Genomic DNA, 20,505 nt, shown 5'->3' on the forward strand with positions numbered 1-20,505 from the left:
TACTTAACCACCTTATGATAGTGTTCCTTAATTTAATGGGTTAGGGTTTAGGGTTAGTTAATTACATTGACAAAAATGTTGGTAGATTCTCATGGTGCAATTGTAGTTGGGCTGTGTGACATACACACATAAATACAGCAGACGGTTGCCATCGCTTAGATCACCACAGCGCATCAGTTCATTTTGGAATGAACTCTTCCCCTTTTCCCTGTGGTGTGCTGATAAACAGGACCATGGGGGTATTGATTGAGGAAACTGGGTCAGACATGTCATGTGCACCTCACAAAAGTTCATCAAAATAACCTGCAGTTTCCATTTGAACGGCGACACACACGTACGTGACCGTTAGAACCACATTTCTACTGTTGACTGAGGGTCACCGATGTGAGTTTTATAGCATTTATCATACTGTGATAGCTGTGTAAATGTGCAAACAGAGACATTCTTCAAGGATATCTGGGTATCTCTCCCCGCTCTCTCTGTGCTGCCTGGCCTCATTTGAATGGCCTCACAGAGAACTCCCTTTAACTCCAGAACCCCCAACCTTTCATCCTATGGAGGTGCAGGCCACCAGAGCACTGGCGGAGTGCCAGACTCATACAGAGATGCCCAGCTGAGTTTGGAACAAGGACTTCCACCTGATCACCACCACCACACCCTAAGCCAACAATCCAAGCTGGGTCTTTGTTTGTTTTATACCAACAAGCTGCTGTAAAAGCAAAAGTCAGTATTTTAATGCCCAGGCCTTTATGCAGGACAGGGTGTGAGCACCCTGGTCAGGCGGTCAAACTTTATGCCATATGAGGCAGTTGTTATTTCCAATCTTCAGGAATAGAACAAGAAACTTGCTTCCTACAGTCTGAACATGTTTCGCCATTTTTATAGCGCACAAAAAGTACGTCGTTAATATGTCGACGCTGTATGGGTTTCTCTAATGCAGTGTGCTAAGGATGGTACTGAACTGAATAGCACTGCACTGCAGAGGGAATATATGGGGTGGGTATGTGACAGGATGGGTATATGGGGTGGGTGTGTGACAGGGTGGGTATATGGGGTGGGTATGTGACAGATTGGATGACAGGGTGGGTATATGGGCTGAGTGTGAAAGGGTGGGTATATGGGGTGGGTGTGTGATAGGGTGGGTATATGGGGTGGGTATGTGACAGGGTGGGTATATGGGGTGGGTGTGTGATAGGGTGGGTATATGGGGTGGGTATGTGACAGGGTGGGTATATGGGGTGTGTGACAGGGTGGGTATATGGGGTGGGTGTGTGACAGGGTGGGTATATGGGGTGAGTATGTGATAGGGTGGGTATATGGGGTGGGTGTGTGACAGGGTGGGTATATGGGGTGGGTATGTGACAGGGTGGGTATATGGGGTGTGTGACAGGGTGGGTATATGGGGTGGGTGTGTGACAGGGTGGGTATATGGGGTGTGTGACAGGGTGGGTATATGGGGTGGGTGTGTGACAGGGTCTGCAGAAGAGGAAGCAGGATTAATGTTAACTAGCATTCTTGCTTCTTTACTAGGACAATGATTGAAAACTTTGCCATTTTATATGATTAATAACTTTGCTCAGGTAATGGTGGTTCATCTAAATTCTACAGGATTGTTGTCTTGAAGATTTGCCATAGAGGCCCTCAGCGCACGATCAATCAAGTCTGATATATGCGAGAGAGTCGCTGTGTGACATCTTGTCAACAGGACACTTTTCACATCTTTCCCCTCTCTGTGTGCTTTTTGTGTCTCACTCCAGAACGCTTTTCACTTTGATTCTGCTAGAGCTTTTATGTCTATGGCTTATTCTGTTAGAGATCCTCCTGTCACTCAGCAGCTAGCTGACTAAGTAAAAAAAATAAGTAAAATCTTCTCCTCCCCTCCGCCTTCATGTTTATTATTCCACGGATGCACGCATGGATAAACCATCAGCGCCAGATTCAGGGCAAGCTGACAGAATTGTTCCAGTGGGAAACCTACAGTGCAGCCCGACTTGAGTTTTCACCAAATGCCATTTTAGCACCCCTCCCCCTCTCCCCGTTCACCACACCGTGCATGCACACGGTCGTCAGTGTGGGATGAGATATGAGATTTTCTTGGGAGACTTTATAAGAGTTTTTCACGGCCGATCTAATGTGCCTCTATCTTATCACTGGGGGATTTCCTGCAGCAGTCCCAGGGGCCTATCGCAGTGGCCACAGGCCCTGGGGTCTCACGCTGGGCTTCCTCAGCAGGGATGCTAGACCTGGAGGCTGGCCCTGGCCTACCAGGCTTCCCTTTCTCACACTGTGTAGTGTAGGGGTGTGTGGGTGCATGTGGAAACCTGCCAGCTCTCATTACAATGGGGGGAAATGGGAATTTAATACAAACTTTCTCTTTAAGTCTCACATGCTACTACAACACACAAAATTTTCTGAGTGTGCTAGGTTTTACACCCACATGTTAATTTTCTTAGGGCTATTTCAGGCATTTTGGTAAACTTCACTGTAGTGAGTTAGCTTGCCAGCAAGGGCTGTAATAAACTGAATATAAAATGATATATTTAATGAGGACAGTGTCTTTATACTCAGGTCCAACAACTCACAAGCCAAACTGCAAAAAATAATGAATATAAAAAATGATAATAAGACAATAAGTGTTTGGTGAAATAAGAGCTTTTTCTGACTTTAGGTCACATCTCATAATCTCACTATGAAGATGTATGACTAAATAATAAAAAAGGATCAGCTGCCATCGTCACTTTCATAACAAAGATGCATAATTGCAGCAAGGCAACACAAGGCTGGTAGACAGTGAGTCTGGGGAAAGGTACGGAGGTCTAGTCTCCACCCAGACGCTTTTCCTTTACTACAACTCCTGCTCAGAAACTCAGAGCACACCGACTATGTCAACACAACACCCAGTCCCCCCCCCCCCCCATACAGACTCCGCTCCCAAACACTGTACTACACATAGCTCTAGTCAAGCTAGTCTGCAGGGAGCACAAGATGGCATACGAGGCTTTCGTTAATGTTTGCTGTAAAATGGTGGGGGGCGTGAATGACCATATTGGCCAGTGCATTAGTAATAATTACAAAGAAATGTCACTTTGTGATCTGAATGTGAAACCTGTGTAGTACTACACAGTCATGTCTACACGAACAGCAGCTACACGACGCTGCAAATGATTTCCTGTATGCCAAACAAAGATTTATTTTTTTATGACACTTGCATACTTGAATTCCTAAAATATGATGTGAATGAAATATTACTGCAATAAATGAAAATAGAAAATTCTTATACATTCTAAATAAATCATGGCCAAATAGTCAGTGTTTGGCCCTTTGGCTTGAACTCCTAGGCCAGTTCAAAACAGGAAAATGCAACCATTGTCATTCTTAGGTGACCTTGATTGTCTGAGGTTATCAGGAAATGTAAAGAAAACAAAATCCCTTAATCCACTTGCACGAATTAGCAAACGTGTGCACAGGAGTGGCCCAGAGCGGCGTGTGCATGTGCTATCATGCCGTCGCCCCCATGTAGTTAAAAGGGAGATGACTGAGTATTCAGACACAACATTCAGGCACTGATTGTTCTCCTTTCCTGACTCGGAGCACCACTACCCTGCAATACCCTGCCACTTATTTCTATAAGTAATAAGAATAATAAGAAGAAAAACAAATCAGAAGACACTTTGCAGAGTTGCAGAGTGTTCATATGGGCACATTGCTAACAACATATGCTACACACACACACACACACACACACACACACACACACAAACACTATAAACACTTTAAACATATCTAGACGTACCTGATCATCACACATATATAAGCTTGTTGAGCTTGTTGAATATACCATTCCAACACTATGATCATTGATATGGAATTGCCATTAATATGGAGTCCCCCCTGACACACACTTCAGGGAAGTGTTTCCAAAAGTCCAAAAGGATTTGTGCCTCATCACTTAATTGGGTAGTTGAGATCGGGTGCTGATGTTGCGATGAAGGCCTGCCTCTTGCATTTCCTGTTCCAATTCATCCCAGATGTGTTCAGCAGGGTTTAGGGCAGAGATCCATCCTGGGCCTCCTGCCTAACCAGATATGATGGAGGACCAACCAGCTGCTCTGACTAACCAGTGTGGATGATGGATAAGACTAAACAGGAATTACATAAAGGACTCATGTATAACATTACCAACCATCAAGACGTTTGGGACTGTACAGGAATTACATAAAGAACTCATGTTTATAAATCTACACCAAGATGTCTCTCTTTCTCTCTTTCTCTTTAAATCGTTGTCATGGTGGCGGGCGTCGGCCAGAGGAGGATGGGTTCACCTCCTGAGTCTTGTTTCCTCTCAAGGTTTCTTCCTCATGCCCTTAGGGAGTTTTTCCTTGCCACTGTCGCCCTTGGCTTGCTCACTGGGGGCTTGGACTCGGACACTTGTAAAGCTGCTTTGTGACAACAACAGTTGTAAAAAGCGTTATATAAATAAAATTTGATTGATTGAGCTCTGTGTCGGCCATTTGACCTCCTCATCACCAAACTCATCAAGCTGAGTCTTTATGGACCTGACTCTGCACAGGAACACTGGCATGGAACAGGGAAGGGCCTTCCTCAAACTGCTGCCCCAAAGTTGGATGAAGATTATGGTGTAAAATGTCTTTGTATGCCATGCACTAACATTACCCTATACTGGAACCAAGGGGTCTAGCCCAAACCCCTGCACCAAGCTTTACTGTTGGGTATATAGTGTTCTCCCAGAGTCCATCAGGTGGCCAGATATCGAGTTATGTTATTCATAACTCCAGAGGACATGTTTCCACCGCTCTACTGTAGCATGCTGTACATTTCTCCATTTAACATTTAGAGTTGTGCATAGTAATCTTAGGCTTGTGTGCAGCTCATCGGCCCCTTAAACCTGTTTCACAAATCTCCTGACACGCAGTTCTTGTGCTGATTTTGCTTCCTGAGGCAGTTTTGAACTGTTTAGTGAGTGTTGCAACAGAGGATAGGTGATTTATACACATTACACACTTCAGCACTCAACTGCCCGCACTGTGAGTTTGGGTGGTCTACTGTTTCATGGCTGAGCTGTTGTTGCTCTAATCACTTCCATTTCACAGTAATAACACAGACAGTTAACCATAGCAGACATTTTGCAAGCTCACTTGTGGCAAAGGTGGCATCCTTTGACAGTGCCACATTCAAATTCACTAAGCTCTTCAGTACGACTTGTTGTAATGCCAGTGTTTGACTTGTGAGTGTGAGAACAATGATATCCTGTAATAAATTGAGTGAAGACTATGTAATCCTCTCAGGGATTGAAGAAGACTGTGTTTTCCTCTCAGGAATTGAGAGTGTCAAATAGTAGCTTTTTTAGTTAAAATTTTTTACGTGCTTTAAATGATATACCATGTAATAGTTCTGAAGCCTTAATTATGTCATAGGCCTATTCAGAATATGATAGTCGTCAGAATTGTTTGTGCTACAACAAGTGATTTTTGGAATCTTAACAAATACATTTGGGATATATTTTTCCTGATGTGTCTGTGGCTATCTGCCTACTCCATGAAAGGAAGTATGTTTAGAACACCACACACCTGCTGACATGATGGTAATAACAGGTCTCGTGACCTCAAATAGAATCAAGACTTACAGTGTCTTGCAAAATATTATATCTAAATTACTGTGATGAAATAGTTGCTTAGATCTGAAATGTTTTGTTGTGCATCTCATTATTATCATAATACAATTATTTCTTGCCAATACATTTTCTTACTGAAATGCTGTCTAGCATTTTATGTTTTGTGGCCTGTTTGATAACATATGAGCATCTGCAAATCTATTAAACACATCCTTACACTCAATTACCTCTCTCTCTTCCTATTTCCATCTATCTCCCTCACTCTCTCTGTCCCTCTCTCTTAGTCCTTCTCCTCCATCTGTCTGTCTCTCTCTCTATTGGTCTCTCTCTCTCCCTCTCCCTCTGTCCCTCTCTCTCTCTCCCTTTCCCTCTCTTGCCGTGTCTTTTTACTACGCCTTTTCCTTCCTTTCCCACCCAGTTGTTGTGACAGGGCATTTTATCCAGACATCAGGTTCTCTCTGGGAATGAACAGCAGTGCGCACCAGCGTCTGGCAAATTGGAACGCTCCAGTGGAATGTGCTGATTTCTGATGTCTACTTTACTTGGTCAATTTCACTTGGACTTTCAAGCAGAAAAGTGGGATTTTAAGAATGATTCACCTCGCTTACCTCTTTTGTCTCATCAGCACCTTAGGTAAGTTTTGCAAACTGTGACCCAGAGGATTCACACATTACGTTCTTTATACACAAGCTGTATCCAATCATTGGTCTCTGTGATGTTCACATTTATGTACCAACTGCCATTGCTAATATCTGGTAAAGGGCTTCTCAAAGCAGTCTTGGTGGGCACTCCTTGTTGTACTACTTGAACTATAGTTAAACATTTGTTTTTAAAAGTAAATATATAAATGTGAATTGTTGTGTCTTAAATTCTGACTTCCTTACCAAAATAGCAATTAAACCACAATTGGTAAACCTGAAAGCACTTGTATTAGCTCTGGCAGTTGTGTGACATAATAAAGGCTTACATGGACAAAGTGTACATGGTCAATACCTTACATGGACAAAAGCTTATATGGCTTATATGGAAAAGGCGAAGAGTCCCAGAGTGGCTCTACCTGGACTTCAGTTTTAGAAGTGTAATAAACCACAAGTAAAGTGGTGTCACACACTCTTTTGTGAGCACACTCTGCTAAGACTTTTTTGGCCCTAAAATGCTGCCTAGTTATAATGGAAGAATGAGTCCAAGTCGTGTCTATGGCTCATCTGTGTTTCCTGGCATTGTGTTTGCCATGCTGAGGAGTGTAGTGGAAATGGGAAGATTAGCAGGATGTTAGTCAGTGGAGTTTTGGTAGACCTGTTTACATATCTGGTTTACTTTACATGTCTGGTTTACTTTTTTACATGTATAGACCTGCACATGTAGTGAATACAGTTTAGTCCTTCTAACATTTTTTGTGCTGTCATTGTTCACTTACTGCTAAGATGAAACATGTCTCTGTCACTTGCGCACTGATTGTTTATATGACCGGAGGGTCGCAGGTTTGATTCCCAGACCTGAGGCCATGACTGAGGTGCCCCTGAGCAAGGCCCTAACCCTCAATTGCTCACTTGTATTTTAAAAAAATGAGATAAAAATGTAAGTCGCTCTGGATAAGGGCATCTGCCAAATGCCGTAAATGTAAAGAGTTTCGAGTAGGCAGTCCTCCTTATTTACCACACTATTCTCCCACAGAGTCTTTCATTTACTAACTGTCAGGTGAACCAATTTCACTGTAAGGAATAATTTTTTGGATTTCCCCTTTCACAAGGTATATTTTAATAAAGATGCAAGCTGTGTGTATCTGGATGTGTTGACATATATATCTACACACACACACACACACACACACACACACATACACACATACATACATATGTATATATTCCCTCCCAGATGCAGTCATGGATCTCACCATGACCTCCAACCTGGCCAGTTCTGCTCAGCATTTCCGCCTGTCCTGCTCGTCTGGGGAGCGCAACAGCGAAGGACAAGAGCTTAGCATTAAGAAGGACAACAGCATAGTCATCCTCCCCAGCGCTCCTCACTTCACAGTGCACAGACCTCGGCCCACAGAGGTGGAGGCTTCCGGCTTCAGCGGCCTGGAGCACAGAGGCATCTTCTACTGCCATTCTAAACACGGTTCAGGTCACCATACCAGCGTGACCCTCATCAGCAACTACAATGAAGGTAAACACAGGCACATGTTCACAAGAATGCCTTAACACTTTAGAAGCTTAATAGATTTTGATTAAATCTAATGCAACTTTTTTTTTTATCTAATGTAATAGAGGACATTATCAAATCTGATTTATCAAAACTGGTGGTTATAAACAGCTGTCATCTATAATGTATAATTTGTGCATTTGTACTTGTAAGCTTACTTTAGACCACAGAGACTCTCTCTAACGGCTAATAAAGGAGACACAGTGGATCTGGCCATGGAAGTCCTGGGCTCGGAAAAACGAGACATCACATGGAAATTCAATGGTAAAAGTTTTGCAAAAACATTTGTGACCAAACTTTGATTGTGTTTTTAAGTCCAAGTAGTTAATGTCATGTTTGTTCCGTGAAACTCAGTATAATGAGCATTATATCTGAATGCACTAATAGTGAAATGATTATGCAAATAATTCCATCATTCAGATTTTATTTATCTGATTGCAAATGCTTTAGAGAATGTTCTATAGTGTCTGGTCAAAGGAATAATCTCAGTAGATAGTTGCAAGATTAATCTTTAAACGAATGATTTGATGTTGCATGTCCTAGGTAATTACTATTATATGACGCACTGGGGTGACTTTGGGGACCGCATGGCAGTTCTGACCGTGGACAACCTAGACCACAGCAAGGCGGGGATCTACAGTGCGAGCTACGTGGGGGCTAGCCCCCTGTTCGGAGCCTGGATGAGACTCATAGTCCGTGGTACTGCCCTCTCACATCACTGCTTGGTGCCATGTCTGAGACCTCATAATGCCTCTCTGGTGTTTATTTTTAAAACCCAATTTAAAAATATCAGCTGCTCCTTACATTTTAATCACATTTCATGATGAGTAGACCATGATGAATAGAAATGGCTTAAGAAAACACAAAACATAGGTCCACTGGCAGATATTAAGGTTATTTTTTATCCCACTTTTTAAATTCTGCTCTTGAAGATAAAAAAGGTTTTCTTATGACAGAAATGTTACATTTTGTATTTTCTTTTAGCTTACATTGTTTCTAATGCTATTTTACAAGCTTGTCCGAAGAACAAATGGGGTGCAGACTGTGATAAAGAATGTCCCGAGTGTCTTAATGGGGGCGTGTGTCATGACCGAGAGGGCGACTGCGTGTGTCCACCAGGGTTCATGGGAACACGTTGTGAGACAGGTGGGTGGAGTACATCTGCACCGTGACATGACAGGCCCAGAAAACCCGCTCTGCTCAAGTGAACTGCCTAGGACTGTCAATTTGAGCAGTCAACTCTTTTTAGGGCAGACAACAGTCAATTGTTAAAGCAGCTAAACCTGTTAGTGTGGAGTGAAGAATGGGACACCTCATGAACTTGACATATACGCAGCGAGGCCCATTTATTTCAGTTTAGTTTAGTTTCATCAGCAATGAAAAAAGAAAAATGCTTTCTCCATCAGCTTTCCGTTGCAATAACCGCTGTCTGTTTTGGTGTGGCCCCACAGCCTGTCGAGAGGGAATGTTTGGTCGAAACTGCAAGGACACCTGCAAGGCTGAGGGCGGCTGCCAGGGCCTGACTGTCTGCCTCGTGGACCCGTACGGCTGCTCCTGTGTAAGCGGTTGGCATGGAGAGCACTGCAACAAACGTAAGCCTGACCGCTTAATAGCAGTGAAATGCTTGAAGCAGGACTGGCATTAGGCTGACTTCAGCACACCACTATTAATGGCATCTCTATACACCTACAAAGGTTTGCACAGGTGTAAATGAAACCTGCCAGGAACAACAGGGCCAAGACTGGCCAAAGAAACATTCTCTATTATGTTTGCCAAGTTTTTCTTGTCTGGTTAGATGTACAGGCTTACAGAAGCATGCCTCCTTCCTCTCTCTCATCCTCATCTTCAGTTGTTTAATGCCATCTTTGTGCATTTATTGTTAGTATTGTTTATTGCTATATGAGCAAACTATGCAATTGTCTTACGCTGACACATTAACTATATGTTGATTAATGTGCATTGTCTCTGACAGTAAACAAAAAAACAAACCAAGCTCTCCCTCCTGAAGTGTACTCACTGGAACGTATCAGAAAGTGTATTTCATTTGTTAAATGCCTGTTAGATTTGTCACTGTCATCCAAGGATTATTATGATGAATCTTAGCTAAAATGTAAAACGTAGCTTAGCTTATTAGAAAAGCGTTTTCTTGAACTCACATAACAAAACAAAATTATATCCAAACTGAAATAAAATCGTACAGTTATAACTAACCAAAAGAGTATAAAAACATTTGCATATCGCTAGAAGCCTGGATACTATGTTATGAAAACTACAACAGCAGGACTGACAACACAAAAACCACTGGAACTGAAGGCAAGTCTAGAACCTTCCGCCCTCACGCATGCTGTGCTCTCTTCTGCAGCCTGCCCTGAGGGACGGTACGGAGCTGACTGTCTTCTTAGCTGCAACTGTAAAAACAAAGGGAAGTGCAGTCGCTTCAGTGGCTGCCAGTGTCCTACTGGCTGGAGAGGACAAAACTGTGAAAAATTAGGTTAGTCCATGCTTCTCCTCTGCCTGTACCCTGCAGACATCGTCTGGCGATCTGGCGGTCTGGCACACCAGCCGTCGATTAATGTAGTTACTTATCAGGTTTGGTTACTGGCTCCCCAGATGGTGTTCCACACATCTTGGACATGGCCAGCAACCTGGAGTGGAACCTGAACTCAAGCCCGAAGATCCTGTGCTCAGCGACGGGACATCCTCTCCCCAGCCACAGCAGTATCGAGCTACGGAAGCTGGACAGCACCGTGCTCAAGGCAAGAAGCAGCACGGCTCCTTCTAGCAGTGCATTTACAAAACAAAGCAATATGCCACTGTGAGATTGTAGACCACTATGCAAAACACAAAGTAAATAAAGTTAGCCAGCAAAGTTACACAAACTGAGGTGATGTGTTCGATGAATCCTGCGTCTGTAGTGTGGCGTCCGCTTCGCTGAGTTCAGAATCACTCATACGCTGCTCCCTCCAACAGGCCTCTCGCACCACGATGGACTCGAACAAGAGCACAGCCCAGTTCGAGATCCCGCGCCTGACTATTGACTACGAAGGTCTGTGGGAATGTCGGGTCTCCACTAACGGAGGGCAAGACTCCCGCAAGTTCAGCCTGACCGTTAAAGGTAAGGTGTGGTTATCCAGCTTCTACCATACCAACAAAATGGCATGAATGACTGAGAAGCTCCTAATTCCACAAATCGTCCAACAGAGCCCCCGTGCCCGACCTCTGCTCCCAAACTGATAGAGAAGTCAAGTAAGCAGCTCATTGTGAAGCCTGTGGATCACTACCGAGGTGATGGGCCCATCGTGTCCACCAAGCTACTCTACAAGCCACTGGAGACAGAAGACTCCTGGTCCTCTATTATAGGTGGGAAAAGGTTATTTTGTCAAACAGCTTTTTAGTAATCAATCAAAAGTTCACTGATCAGACATACATAGACTAATTCCATGTTGTTGGACTCATTCCTAATAAAATTATTATCTGTTACAATGTGATATGTTAGCATTGTATTATTATATTAGGGGATGATAAAATACTGTAGTATGATTTCATTGTTTATGTAGGATTTTAAACAGTAGGGTTTAAACAGTATTAAGTGGAAAAGAATTTGGAGCTGGGATGGTTTTCAACACTTGAGACAATAGTTTGGCTTCATACTGGTTTCACTAAGCTCATCTGACTTTGTTTTGAAGAGTAGGAAAATATTTTCTACAGATGGCTGTCTTCAGGATTAAAGAGCTACTTTTAGTGATGATAACCCTTAGAGGACTGCATAATAAGTCAGTATGAGGTGTTACTTGTTTATCAATGACAACAGTTAATACTGTGTCAAGAGCACAGAATAACTATGTTTTGCTGTCATGACAGCACACAGACAACATATGTGCAAATAGGATATTCAGATACATTTCGCCTGTATGTCTCAAACAACTTTGAAATAATGTGTTCCTGGATTAGCAGCTAAATAACTTTCTGTATTACCTTTTCATAAGTGATGAACTAAAAACCATTCTTGGCAATGAGACAGAGCTCATGAACCCTAATGCACGTTCAGTTTAATAGTCTTTTCCTGCTTTTGTTTTTCAGTGTATGGCAGTGATCTCATTACCCTAGTGAACCTCAAGCCCATGACCAAGTACCAGGTCCGGGTGCAGCTCACTCGGCCTGGAGATGGAGGCGAAGGGCCCGTTGGTCCAGAAGCTATCATGGAGACCGACTGCCCAGGTGTGCTCACTGTAACACCAAGGGAAGGGAATATGGGAGAACTGATGCAGGAAGTGAAGAGAGCGTGCAGGGTAGATGGAGGTTAAAGAGGATAACAGACAGGAACACCATCGCACCATTGGGTTTCCATTGACGCCCCCTGTAGCTCCATCAACAGCTCGTATGATGTCTGTGACTGACAGGAGTGAGTCAGATCTCCACTGATGGCTAGATTGTGGTTTAGTGTTAGTTTGCTGTCCATCTTGACTGGTTGGAATAGGAGGTGACCACTGTGAGTTGCCAGGTGTGGCGGACTGGCCCTGACTGCTTGTTCTGTGTCGCTAGAGCCCACGGCCAGGCCGGAGGTTGATTTCAGCTCCCAGGAGGGGCGGAACGCCACTGTCAAATGGCGCCTGCCGGCTGGTCGAGCCCAGGCTACTGGTTTTTTAGTGCAGCTCTACGGACCGCACGAAGAAAAGTTGTGGGAGGAAACCACCTTGCTCAATGTACTCTCCACAAAGCTCTACAACCTGGAGTACCACCGTGACTACCAGGTGGTCGTCCGGGTGGTCAACTGTGGCAGCCTTGGGCCCGCCTCAAAGGCCTATCCCATACGCCTCAACAGCCAGGGTAATATATATGTATATATATGGCCACTAGGTGGCAGTAAACACTAGTTGAAAGTGGTAGATGTTGTCTAATGTTGTCCCATTGCTACAGCAGGAGAGCGGGATCAGAGTGATGTAGGGTATGGACTGTTTCAGGGCATAGCGTAGAAAAAGAGGTTTATGGTAGAATTAGGAAGGAGCATAAGGTTGTTTGTGGTATCACTGTGTGGTCTGTACTCCGTCAGCCTTCTTTGCAATATTCACTGGTCAAAGTAATCTTCAAAGAAGTGCGAAGCCAAGCTTACATGCTGACCCCTTTCCGCAATAGGGCCTTCTTCTCCACGGGACGTGCAAGCCGACCCCTTATCCGTCAGTGCGGTTCGAGTTCGCTGGCAGCCCCCCAAGGATCCCAACGGTGGAATCATCAAATACGTCATCGAATATCAGCCAGTTGGCCAGGGAAGCCTGCATCCGTGGGTCGACACTGACGATGGGAACAAGACCACCAAGGACGTGACAGCCTTGAATGGAAGCACCTTGTATCAGTTCAGGGTGCGGGCTTTCTCCAAGGTGCCTGGGGAGTGGAGCAAGTTCGTGCAGGCCAAGACCCAAGGAGACGGTACGCTACAAAAACACCAAAAAAATGACAATGCTCTAGATATTCGTCCATTATGTTGCCAAATAGCCTAAAACGTATTTCTGGACGTATTTCTTAAATACTATCACAGTATTTGAGTGTTTGGCACAGAGTTTTATTGTTGTTTGATGTTTTAATTAGTTGAGAGAAGCATGTGCTTTTTATGTGTTAGAAGGGACAAATTAGGCCAACTAGTCATGTGGTGTGACTCTGATTTGTCCATCAGGCTCTGTCGAATTCAGCCCCACCACACTGGAGGTGGGCAGGTCCATGGGGGAGGAGCATCAGTTGCTTTGGGCTGTGGTTGGCTCAGTGGCAGTAACTTGTGTCACCATCCTGCTGGCGCTACTCGCCCTCTTTTACATCCGCAAATCCATTGTCAAACGCAGGCGCACATTCACCTACCAATCAGGATCGGTGAGCATACATAGTGTGGAGAGAGGTCTAATGTCTTTTCTGGTCTGCTGAATTTTATTAATTCTATTTGATGATGGTTACCAAAAGTATCTCTCAACCCCTTTGATTTCCCCCCCCCCCCCCCCCCCCCCCCCCCCATCACCCTCAAACACACATACATGCACATGCACACACATACACACATGGGGTATGTGACACATGTGCCTACAAATAAAAAGGGGGAAGAAACTATTCTGCAGTTCAACTCAGGGACCCTCACACTGACTCGACGTCCCAAGCCCACACCGGAGCCCCTCACGTACCCTATCCTGGACTGGGAGGACATCAAGTTTGAGGATGTCATTGGTGAAGGGAACTTCGGACAGGTCATTAAAGCCATGATCAAAAAGGATGGCACCAAGATGAGTGCCGCCATCAAGATGCTTAAAGGTGAGGATCAATCTCCCAAACATTATGCACACATATTTACTGAGAGTACCGAAAGCACCAAAGCAGTATTGTGGTCTTAGGCCTGTTTTATGCAAGTGTATCTCTGTATGTCTTGTGCAGAATTTGCCTCAGAGAATGATCACCGTGACTTTGCTGGTGAATTGGAGGTGTTATGCAAGCTAGGCCAGCATCCCAACATTATTAACCTCTTAGGAGCATGTGAAAACAGAGGTGAGTGCGCCACCTGCTGGACACTTATGTATGTTCGGCAACTAGAGCCAACTGGCCTACATACATGAATACTGTGGATGACAGGTGAATAGTTCAGATTCAGTAAGTATAAGACTATAAGTATTTGTTAATGACCTCAAGCCTGCAAGTACATTAAATTACTGAAATTCACTGGGTGCACCAAAAAAATAAATCATAGCATGAGTTTTTGAATTTACATACTCTCACCTAGAGAGAATTAAGCTGTGTAGTTAACCAAACCTCTAGAGTTTATGAGCAGCACAGACAGAGGCAAAACAATGGGATGTGTGCTGATAATTATTTCATCAGATTCAAGTGGTAGGGCCACCACACAGATAATGGTCAGGCCCATGGGAAAATGTGTCAGTTGTTTATGGTTATAGTTTATTATATTTTAGTCATTATTGTACTACACATGTTTTTACACCATAGACAGGTAACTCATCTTCTGGTCTTAGTTTTGGCCCCACTAATTCTCCCAGTCAAAACTGGGAAAGAATTCTACAATTATCAGGGAAATCCATTCAACAGATTAAGATCAATATCCTGATGTCCTCAAAGATGTGTTAAATACTAAATGATTAAAGACAAAAATGATTACACCAGCATGACCAAAGAAGCTTCAATACAAGATGTAAACCACTGATAAGCATCAAGACCAGAAAGAGCAGATTACATCTTACTGTGTAGTTCCAGAACTAGGAGTCCTGCAACTTGTACTTGACTGATGGAATGTGGAGAAAAAGCCAGTTGCTCAAGATGGAGGTTGAAATACGTTTATCTGTAAAACATACTGGCATTGAAATGTGCAGAAGGCAATGGAAACGGGTTGTTGGTTTATACTGATAAAGCAACTGCAAAGAGTTGAATCAGATCCACCTAAATGCTTGAAAACGTAGGCTGCATAATGAATAAACTAATTACAATGTTCTGCAGTCCCAGGAAATTTGAGGAATGATTTTGACTAGCCAATACAGCCACCAAAGCTGCCACTGCAGTTGAGGAAAAGACTAAAAGTGGAAGTTACATACCAGCTGCCCAGTCTCTTGTGATATGTAAGCCAGGCAGAGCAGTCATCAGCTGCCAAAGCTTTGCAACAGGGTCATAAAAACATCCTAAGGTCATGAGCCAGGACCAATAGGTACCCCAGCCAACTCCCCTAAAAGTAAAACTTTAATACTACACCTTGCACTGCCAAAGTTTTATTTAAAAATATGCTAGTGATTGTAAGCTTTGTAGTTTGACCATATTCTTTCTAATCAGCCCTTTCCCCTGCAATTTGATTCACTTTAAATTTTTTCCCTTCAATCAAGAGTATCAATACCGATTAGCTGATTGGTCATCCTATAGTTTAATGGTATAGGATGTCAGTTCTGCGTCTAGATCATGCCCAACACAGCGGTCACAGGAGGGAGGGATGACTGTGGGTGCTGAACTGCCACTGTGAGGCTGCTGAGGTTTCATTACATGTGCTGTGGCATCCAAACTAACCCACCAAGAAGTTGACCACCAGCGTGACTCGTGGGAACTTTGAGTTCAAAGGGTTTTTGCTTTTTTAAATTTTTTTATTTATTTATTTTTTACTACCAATTACCGTCATGTGCACATACATGAAAAATTGCTTAAAAATTCTACCCAAGTGTAATCAGTAGTGTGTACCAGCATTTTTTCAATGCAATACTAAACATAAGAATTTCTTTTGAAAAAATATAATTTGTCATAAAGAAATAGTTCCTTGAAATGGGGAAATGATGTATAAAAAGTGTTTCCTGTATTGTCGATATACACCCATCATATATGTCAAATACACCCTAAATAAAAAAATAACAAAACTGCACTTTGACCGCATACAGCAAATCACTTCAAACCGAACTACACTACATATCGAAAACTAAATAAACATTGTGTTCTGTCAAATTACTTCCAAATAGTGCCAAATGTCATCGATTCTTTACGTTTTTTGCTAATAGCGAATATGTAGTGCACACTGAATGCAGCATGTTGTCGTTTGTTCGACCTTCACACCTTTAGGTTACCTGTACATCGCCATCGAGTACGCTCCATACGGGAACCTGCTGGACTTCCTGAGGAAGAGCCGTGTGCTGGAGACAGACCCCGCCTTCGCTAAAGAACATGGCACCTCCTCCACGCTCACCGCCCAGCAACTCCTGCAGTTCGCCGTGGACGTGGCGACGGGCATGCATTACCTTAGTGATAAACAGGTACACATACACCGCATGGCTGCGGATGGTGGGCAGCCATGGTCTCTGTGTTTACGTCTCTTTAGGGTTTTATGGAATTTTGAATTCTCTGGTACAGGACTTTACCTGGTGATGATGACGACTATTTTCTATGATGTGATATTAGTTTATTCACAGAGATTTGGCAGCCAGGAATGTGTTGGTTGGGGAAAACCTGACAGCAAAAATTGCAGATTTTGGACTCTCTCGAGGGGAGGAGGTATACGTTAAAAAGACCATGGTGAGTATAATATTTACAGTTGTTAGGCTTATATAAGGCTAGTTAACATAACACCTGGGCCTAGTGCTGCAGGTGGCTAATAATGTAGGATTTTAAAAATGAATTCTGTGATTTCTTATCTCTATTCCATTGACCTTAAATCAACTTGCACAAAATATAAAGATGCTAAACATTGGGGTCGCAGTGTTACAGTATTGCTGTGATATAGTTACACCTGGAATTCATAAAAACACCTAGAGGACCCTCATCTTTAACATCTAACACAATGAACTGAATAAGAGTGATTTATATCACACATACTTTGTTCTAGAATATGTTATGATATTTATTTAGAAACAATATTCTGGGCTTCCATAATGTGGTACTTTATAGTAAAGAGGAAAGTTTTTTCCCACATTTCTTCACTCTACAAACAGACATGTGAGATGTCCTTTGAATTATCTTGCACAAAATAACCTCAAGGACATAGATTTCCAGGTTTATGTACCACACACTAGTTTACAGGTTTGGTTAAATAGAAATCTGAATCCCTATTGTCACAGTCCTAGCATGTTATATCATGCCGATTTTATATCAAAGGTCATAAAAAGTACATATCAGAATGATAGGAAAACAAATAATCAGTCCTCTTCTTTATACCCCAGGGGAGACTACCTGTGCGATGGATGGCTATCGAATCACTGAACTACAGTGTTTACACCACAAAGAGCGATGTGTAAGTTGCACGTTCTTCTGCATGTGTATATGTCTGTTCGTGTGTGTATTATATAAAGATCTGCAAAGCAAAAAATATATATATGTTTTGTAGGAAATACCATAGCGGCTGAGGGAGCCTTTAAAAATACAATATCACACTGCACATTGCACCTGTACCTGCTTTCCTAAGACATTATTAAAGCATGTTTATTAAATGATCAGATAATGCACTGTGCCCCATGTTGAGTCACTCCATGGTTTCAGCTCAAAACAACACATCATTCTGCAATATTTCTGCATGCATCCCTCTCTCATTGGTCTACGGACAACTGATAAATAAGAGGGAGGAGCTGATTACAGGGCAGGAAACTCTTGCTACTAGGCCACAACGACCATGCCAAAAAATGCTATTTTTACCCACTGAGGAACTTGGTGTGCGGAACAGTTTGCAAATACAAAGAAATTTCCTCTGGTAATGAGCTTGCAGGCCATATGCTGTGCTGTACAGTTATTGCAGCTCCCGCGTGGGCCAGTTGATTTTATCCCAAGTACAGTTCCCTTCCAACAGTTGGTGTATACATGTCATATGTTCAATGGTGTTTATCTTGCTCTGACTTAAGAATGCTGTTCTGTGTCTTTCAGCTGGTCTTTTGGCGTGCTTTTGTGGGAGATTGTAAGTTTAGGTAAGATTTGGTTAATTGTGCCTTTTAGATGGGTAAAAGTGATAAAAGATGATCGGGCTGATAGAGAGCTTGTCGTGTTAATAAGGCACGTCTGTGGTGTCTGTTGATATTATCACAAAGTTTCTCCATCACCACTTCAGAATTGTCATTTTAAATGATGAGAGACATACAAATCAGCAGGTCTTGTACCATGAACCATTTATTTACATTCACATTTATGGCATTTGGCAGACGCCCTTATCCAGAGCGACTTACATTTTAATCTCTCTTTTTTTTTTATATACAAGTGAGCAATTGAGGGTTAAGGGTCTTGCTCAGGGGCACCTCAGTCATGGCCTCAGGTCTGGGAATCGAACCCACGACCTTCTGGTCACAAGACCAGTTCCCTAACCACCAGGCCATGACTGCCCTTTATTCACACTAGTGGTGCTATTAGAGTGTTAACAGTCATGATTTTCATGTTTTGAAGGAAGATAATGTATCACCATAACAGAAACAAGAGCACCTTAGTGTTAAGGAAACAGATGTGTTGGTCCACACCATCCAGCAAAGTGATTAGGAAACAAAATGCAAATGCGCTTTTTAAAATCAAGCTACATTTGGCTGGAACAAATGCCTGATGGATAAGAAATGGCTGATGAACTCTTGTTTGGCAGGTGGAACGCCGTACTGTGGGATGACGTGTGCTGAGCTCTACGAGAAGCTTCCTCAGGGCTACAGGATGGAGAAGCCCAGGAACTGTGATGATGAAGTGTAAGAAAGAACCCTTCATGTCTTCCTCTTCCAACTAGCTTCACACTCTGGGATTGGTCGCTGTGTCATTAAGCCGTAGCTGCGCTAAAAGGCAGTGAAGCCGTGAAAAGGTACAGCGAGCTGAACACAGCAAACAGGTTCATTCCTGCCTGCAGAGAATTGCTTCATATTGACTATGGAGACATTCGCATGTATAATGAAGTTGAAAGCTTATTTGAACCCATGTGTTGTGCTAATGGGTAATATCTTTACAAAAGCTTGAAGCTTTAACTGCTTCTTGAAGTAACTGCCATTCTTAGTATCTTATCTACACTGTGCTCAAAGTAAACATGCAATGTATCAAACTGTTTTCTCTGAAATTTACAACTTGGTTAGATGAACAACAGAACCCTTGTTCCTGTTTTTCTGCCATGATGGGACTTTTGCTGTGGGATCTTTTCTTAGTGAGTTCTGCCAGATCACTCCTGTCCCGTTCCTTGCAGCTCTATTTAATATAATACAATTCTTTTTGCAGGTATGAGATGATGAGACAGTGTTGGCGAGACAGACCTTATGAGCGTCCGCCATTTTCTCAAATATCCGTCCAGCTCATCAGAATGCAGGAGGCCAGGAAGGTAAGGCTGGCCAGACGTGCTCCTCTCTCCTCTCCTCATCCCTTCCTCTCTTCTCCCTCCTCCCTCCTCCCTTCTTTCTGCTCCTTGCTCCCCACTACTCCTCTCATTCTCTGTTGCCAACCATCCCTATCCATTTGTCCATCACCATGAATGTGCCCTTCCATTCAGGCCTACGTCAACATGGCTCTGTTCGAGAACTTCACCTATGCTGGGATAGATGCCACTGCCGAAGAGGCCTGACTACCCGCCCCCCCAGATTCCGGTAGGTTCCACGCTCCGACTGAGGTGCGCCACAGCCGGCCACTTCGCTACTGCCAGCCTCCTGCCGTCCGGTTCCAGCGCACAAAGAGGCACTCAAACAGGACCACATGGTTCTAGGAGGAGACCCGTGATTGGACGCTTGTGGGAGCTTCTTCTCCTTTTGCCTGGATGACGGATGGTCTGGCCATTGGCCTTTGAACACTTGAAAAAAACAGTGGAGCCTAAAATAGTGCAATTTTGCACTGAACTTGTACCTGCTGGGATCTGTGGGGATTTGAACTACTCAGTGGACTCATTGTTCATCATTCCCTGGTGATGCTTTTGGAAAGGACAGATATTCCAATGGAAAAAGATACAAGTCATTCTATGTGGCGTTTGAGTTACGAGGGAAATCTTGGTTGAGTACTATAGTCTTTTTTACCACTACATGTATATGTTTGCCTTTGATTTTATTTTTGTGTACAGTCTCAGTGCTTTCTATAGGGAACTTCTTTTCTATCTATAACCTAGTAATAGTACCAATGTTATACTTCTGTGCATCTGACTGTGTATGTCACGTGTACAGGTAAAGGCCAACACAGAACTGGATATTGTTGCAATTATTAAATAAAGCACTTATACAGCAAGGACTCCCTACACA

The 20,505-nt window shown here is 43.2% G+C and overlaps 1 protein-coding gene across 2 annotated transcripts; it reads left to right on the forward strand.

Annotated features, from left to right (window-relative positions):
- Window positions 1–5,946: 5,946 nt before the first annotated feature.
- On the forward strand, window positions 5,947–20,491 carry tie1 (tyrosine kinase with immunoglobulin-like and EGF-like domains 1). Of its 2 annotated transcripts, XM_077014826.1 has the most exons (23): window positions 5,947–6,265; window positions 7,508–7,801; window positions 7,991–8,101; window positions 8,381–8,536; window positions 8,852–8,983; window positions 9,289–9,429; window positions 10,200–10,328; window positions 10,448–10,593; window positions 10,808–10,952; window positions 11,039–11,197; window positions 11,918–12,055; window positions 12,380–12,664; window positions 12,971–13,261; window positions 13,506–13,696; window positions 13,915–14,125; window positions 14,246–14,356; window positions 16,409–16,599; window positions 16,745–16,858; window positions 17,503–17,573; window positions 18,197–18,237; window positions 18,894–18,990; window positions 19,505–19,604; window positions 19,773–20,491. In XM_077014826.1, the coding sequence occupies exons 1-23, from the start codon at window positions 6,223–6,225 to the stop codon at window positions 19,842–19,844; spliced, it is 3,369 nt and encodes a 1,122-aa protein (XP_076870941.1). In that variant the 5' UTR covers window positions 5,947–6,222; the 3' UTR covers window positions 19,845–20,491. The 2 variants fall into 2 exon arrangements, with proteins under 2 accessions (XP_076870941.1, XP_076870942.1); XM_077014827.1 differs by lacking the exon at window positions 12,380–12,664 and having other exon boundaries at window positions 5,949–6,265.
- The last annotated feature ends 14 nt before the right edge of the window (window positions 20,492–20,505 follow it).

The sequence above is a fragment of the Brachyhypopomus gauderio genome, chromosome 8 (assembly GCF_052324685.1).
Source record: "Brachyhypopomus gauderio isolate BG-103 chromosome 8, BGAUD_0.2, whole genome shotgun sequence".
Taxonomy (NCBI): domain Eukaryota; kingdom Metazoa; phylum Chordata; class Actinopteri; order Gymnotiformes; family Hypopomidae; genus Brachyhypopomus; species Brachyhypopomus gauderio.

Bases quoted from the DNA above. Each gene is read 5' to 3' on its own strand.
- tie1 (XM_077014826.1), top strand. From the start codon at position 6,223: ATGATTCACCTCGCTTACCTCTTTTGTCTCATCAGCACCTTAG. The intron at 6,266-7,507 runs GTAAGTTTTGCA...ATTCCCTCCCAG, and splicing joins TTGTCTCATCAGCACCTTAG to ATGCAGTCATGGATCTCACC. The intron at 18,991-19,504 runs GTAAGAAAGAAC...TTCTTTTTGCAG, and splicing joins AGGAACTGTGATGATGAAGT to GTATGAGATGATGAGACAGT.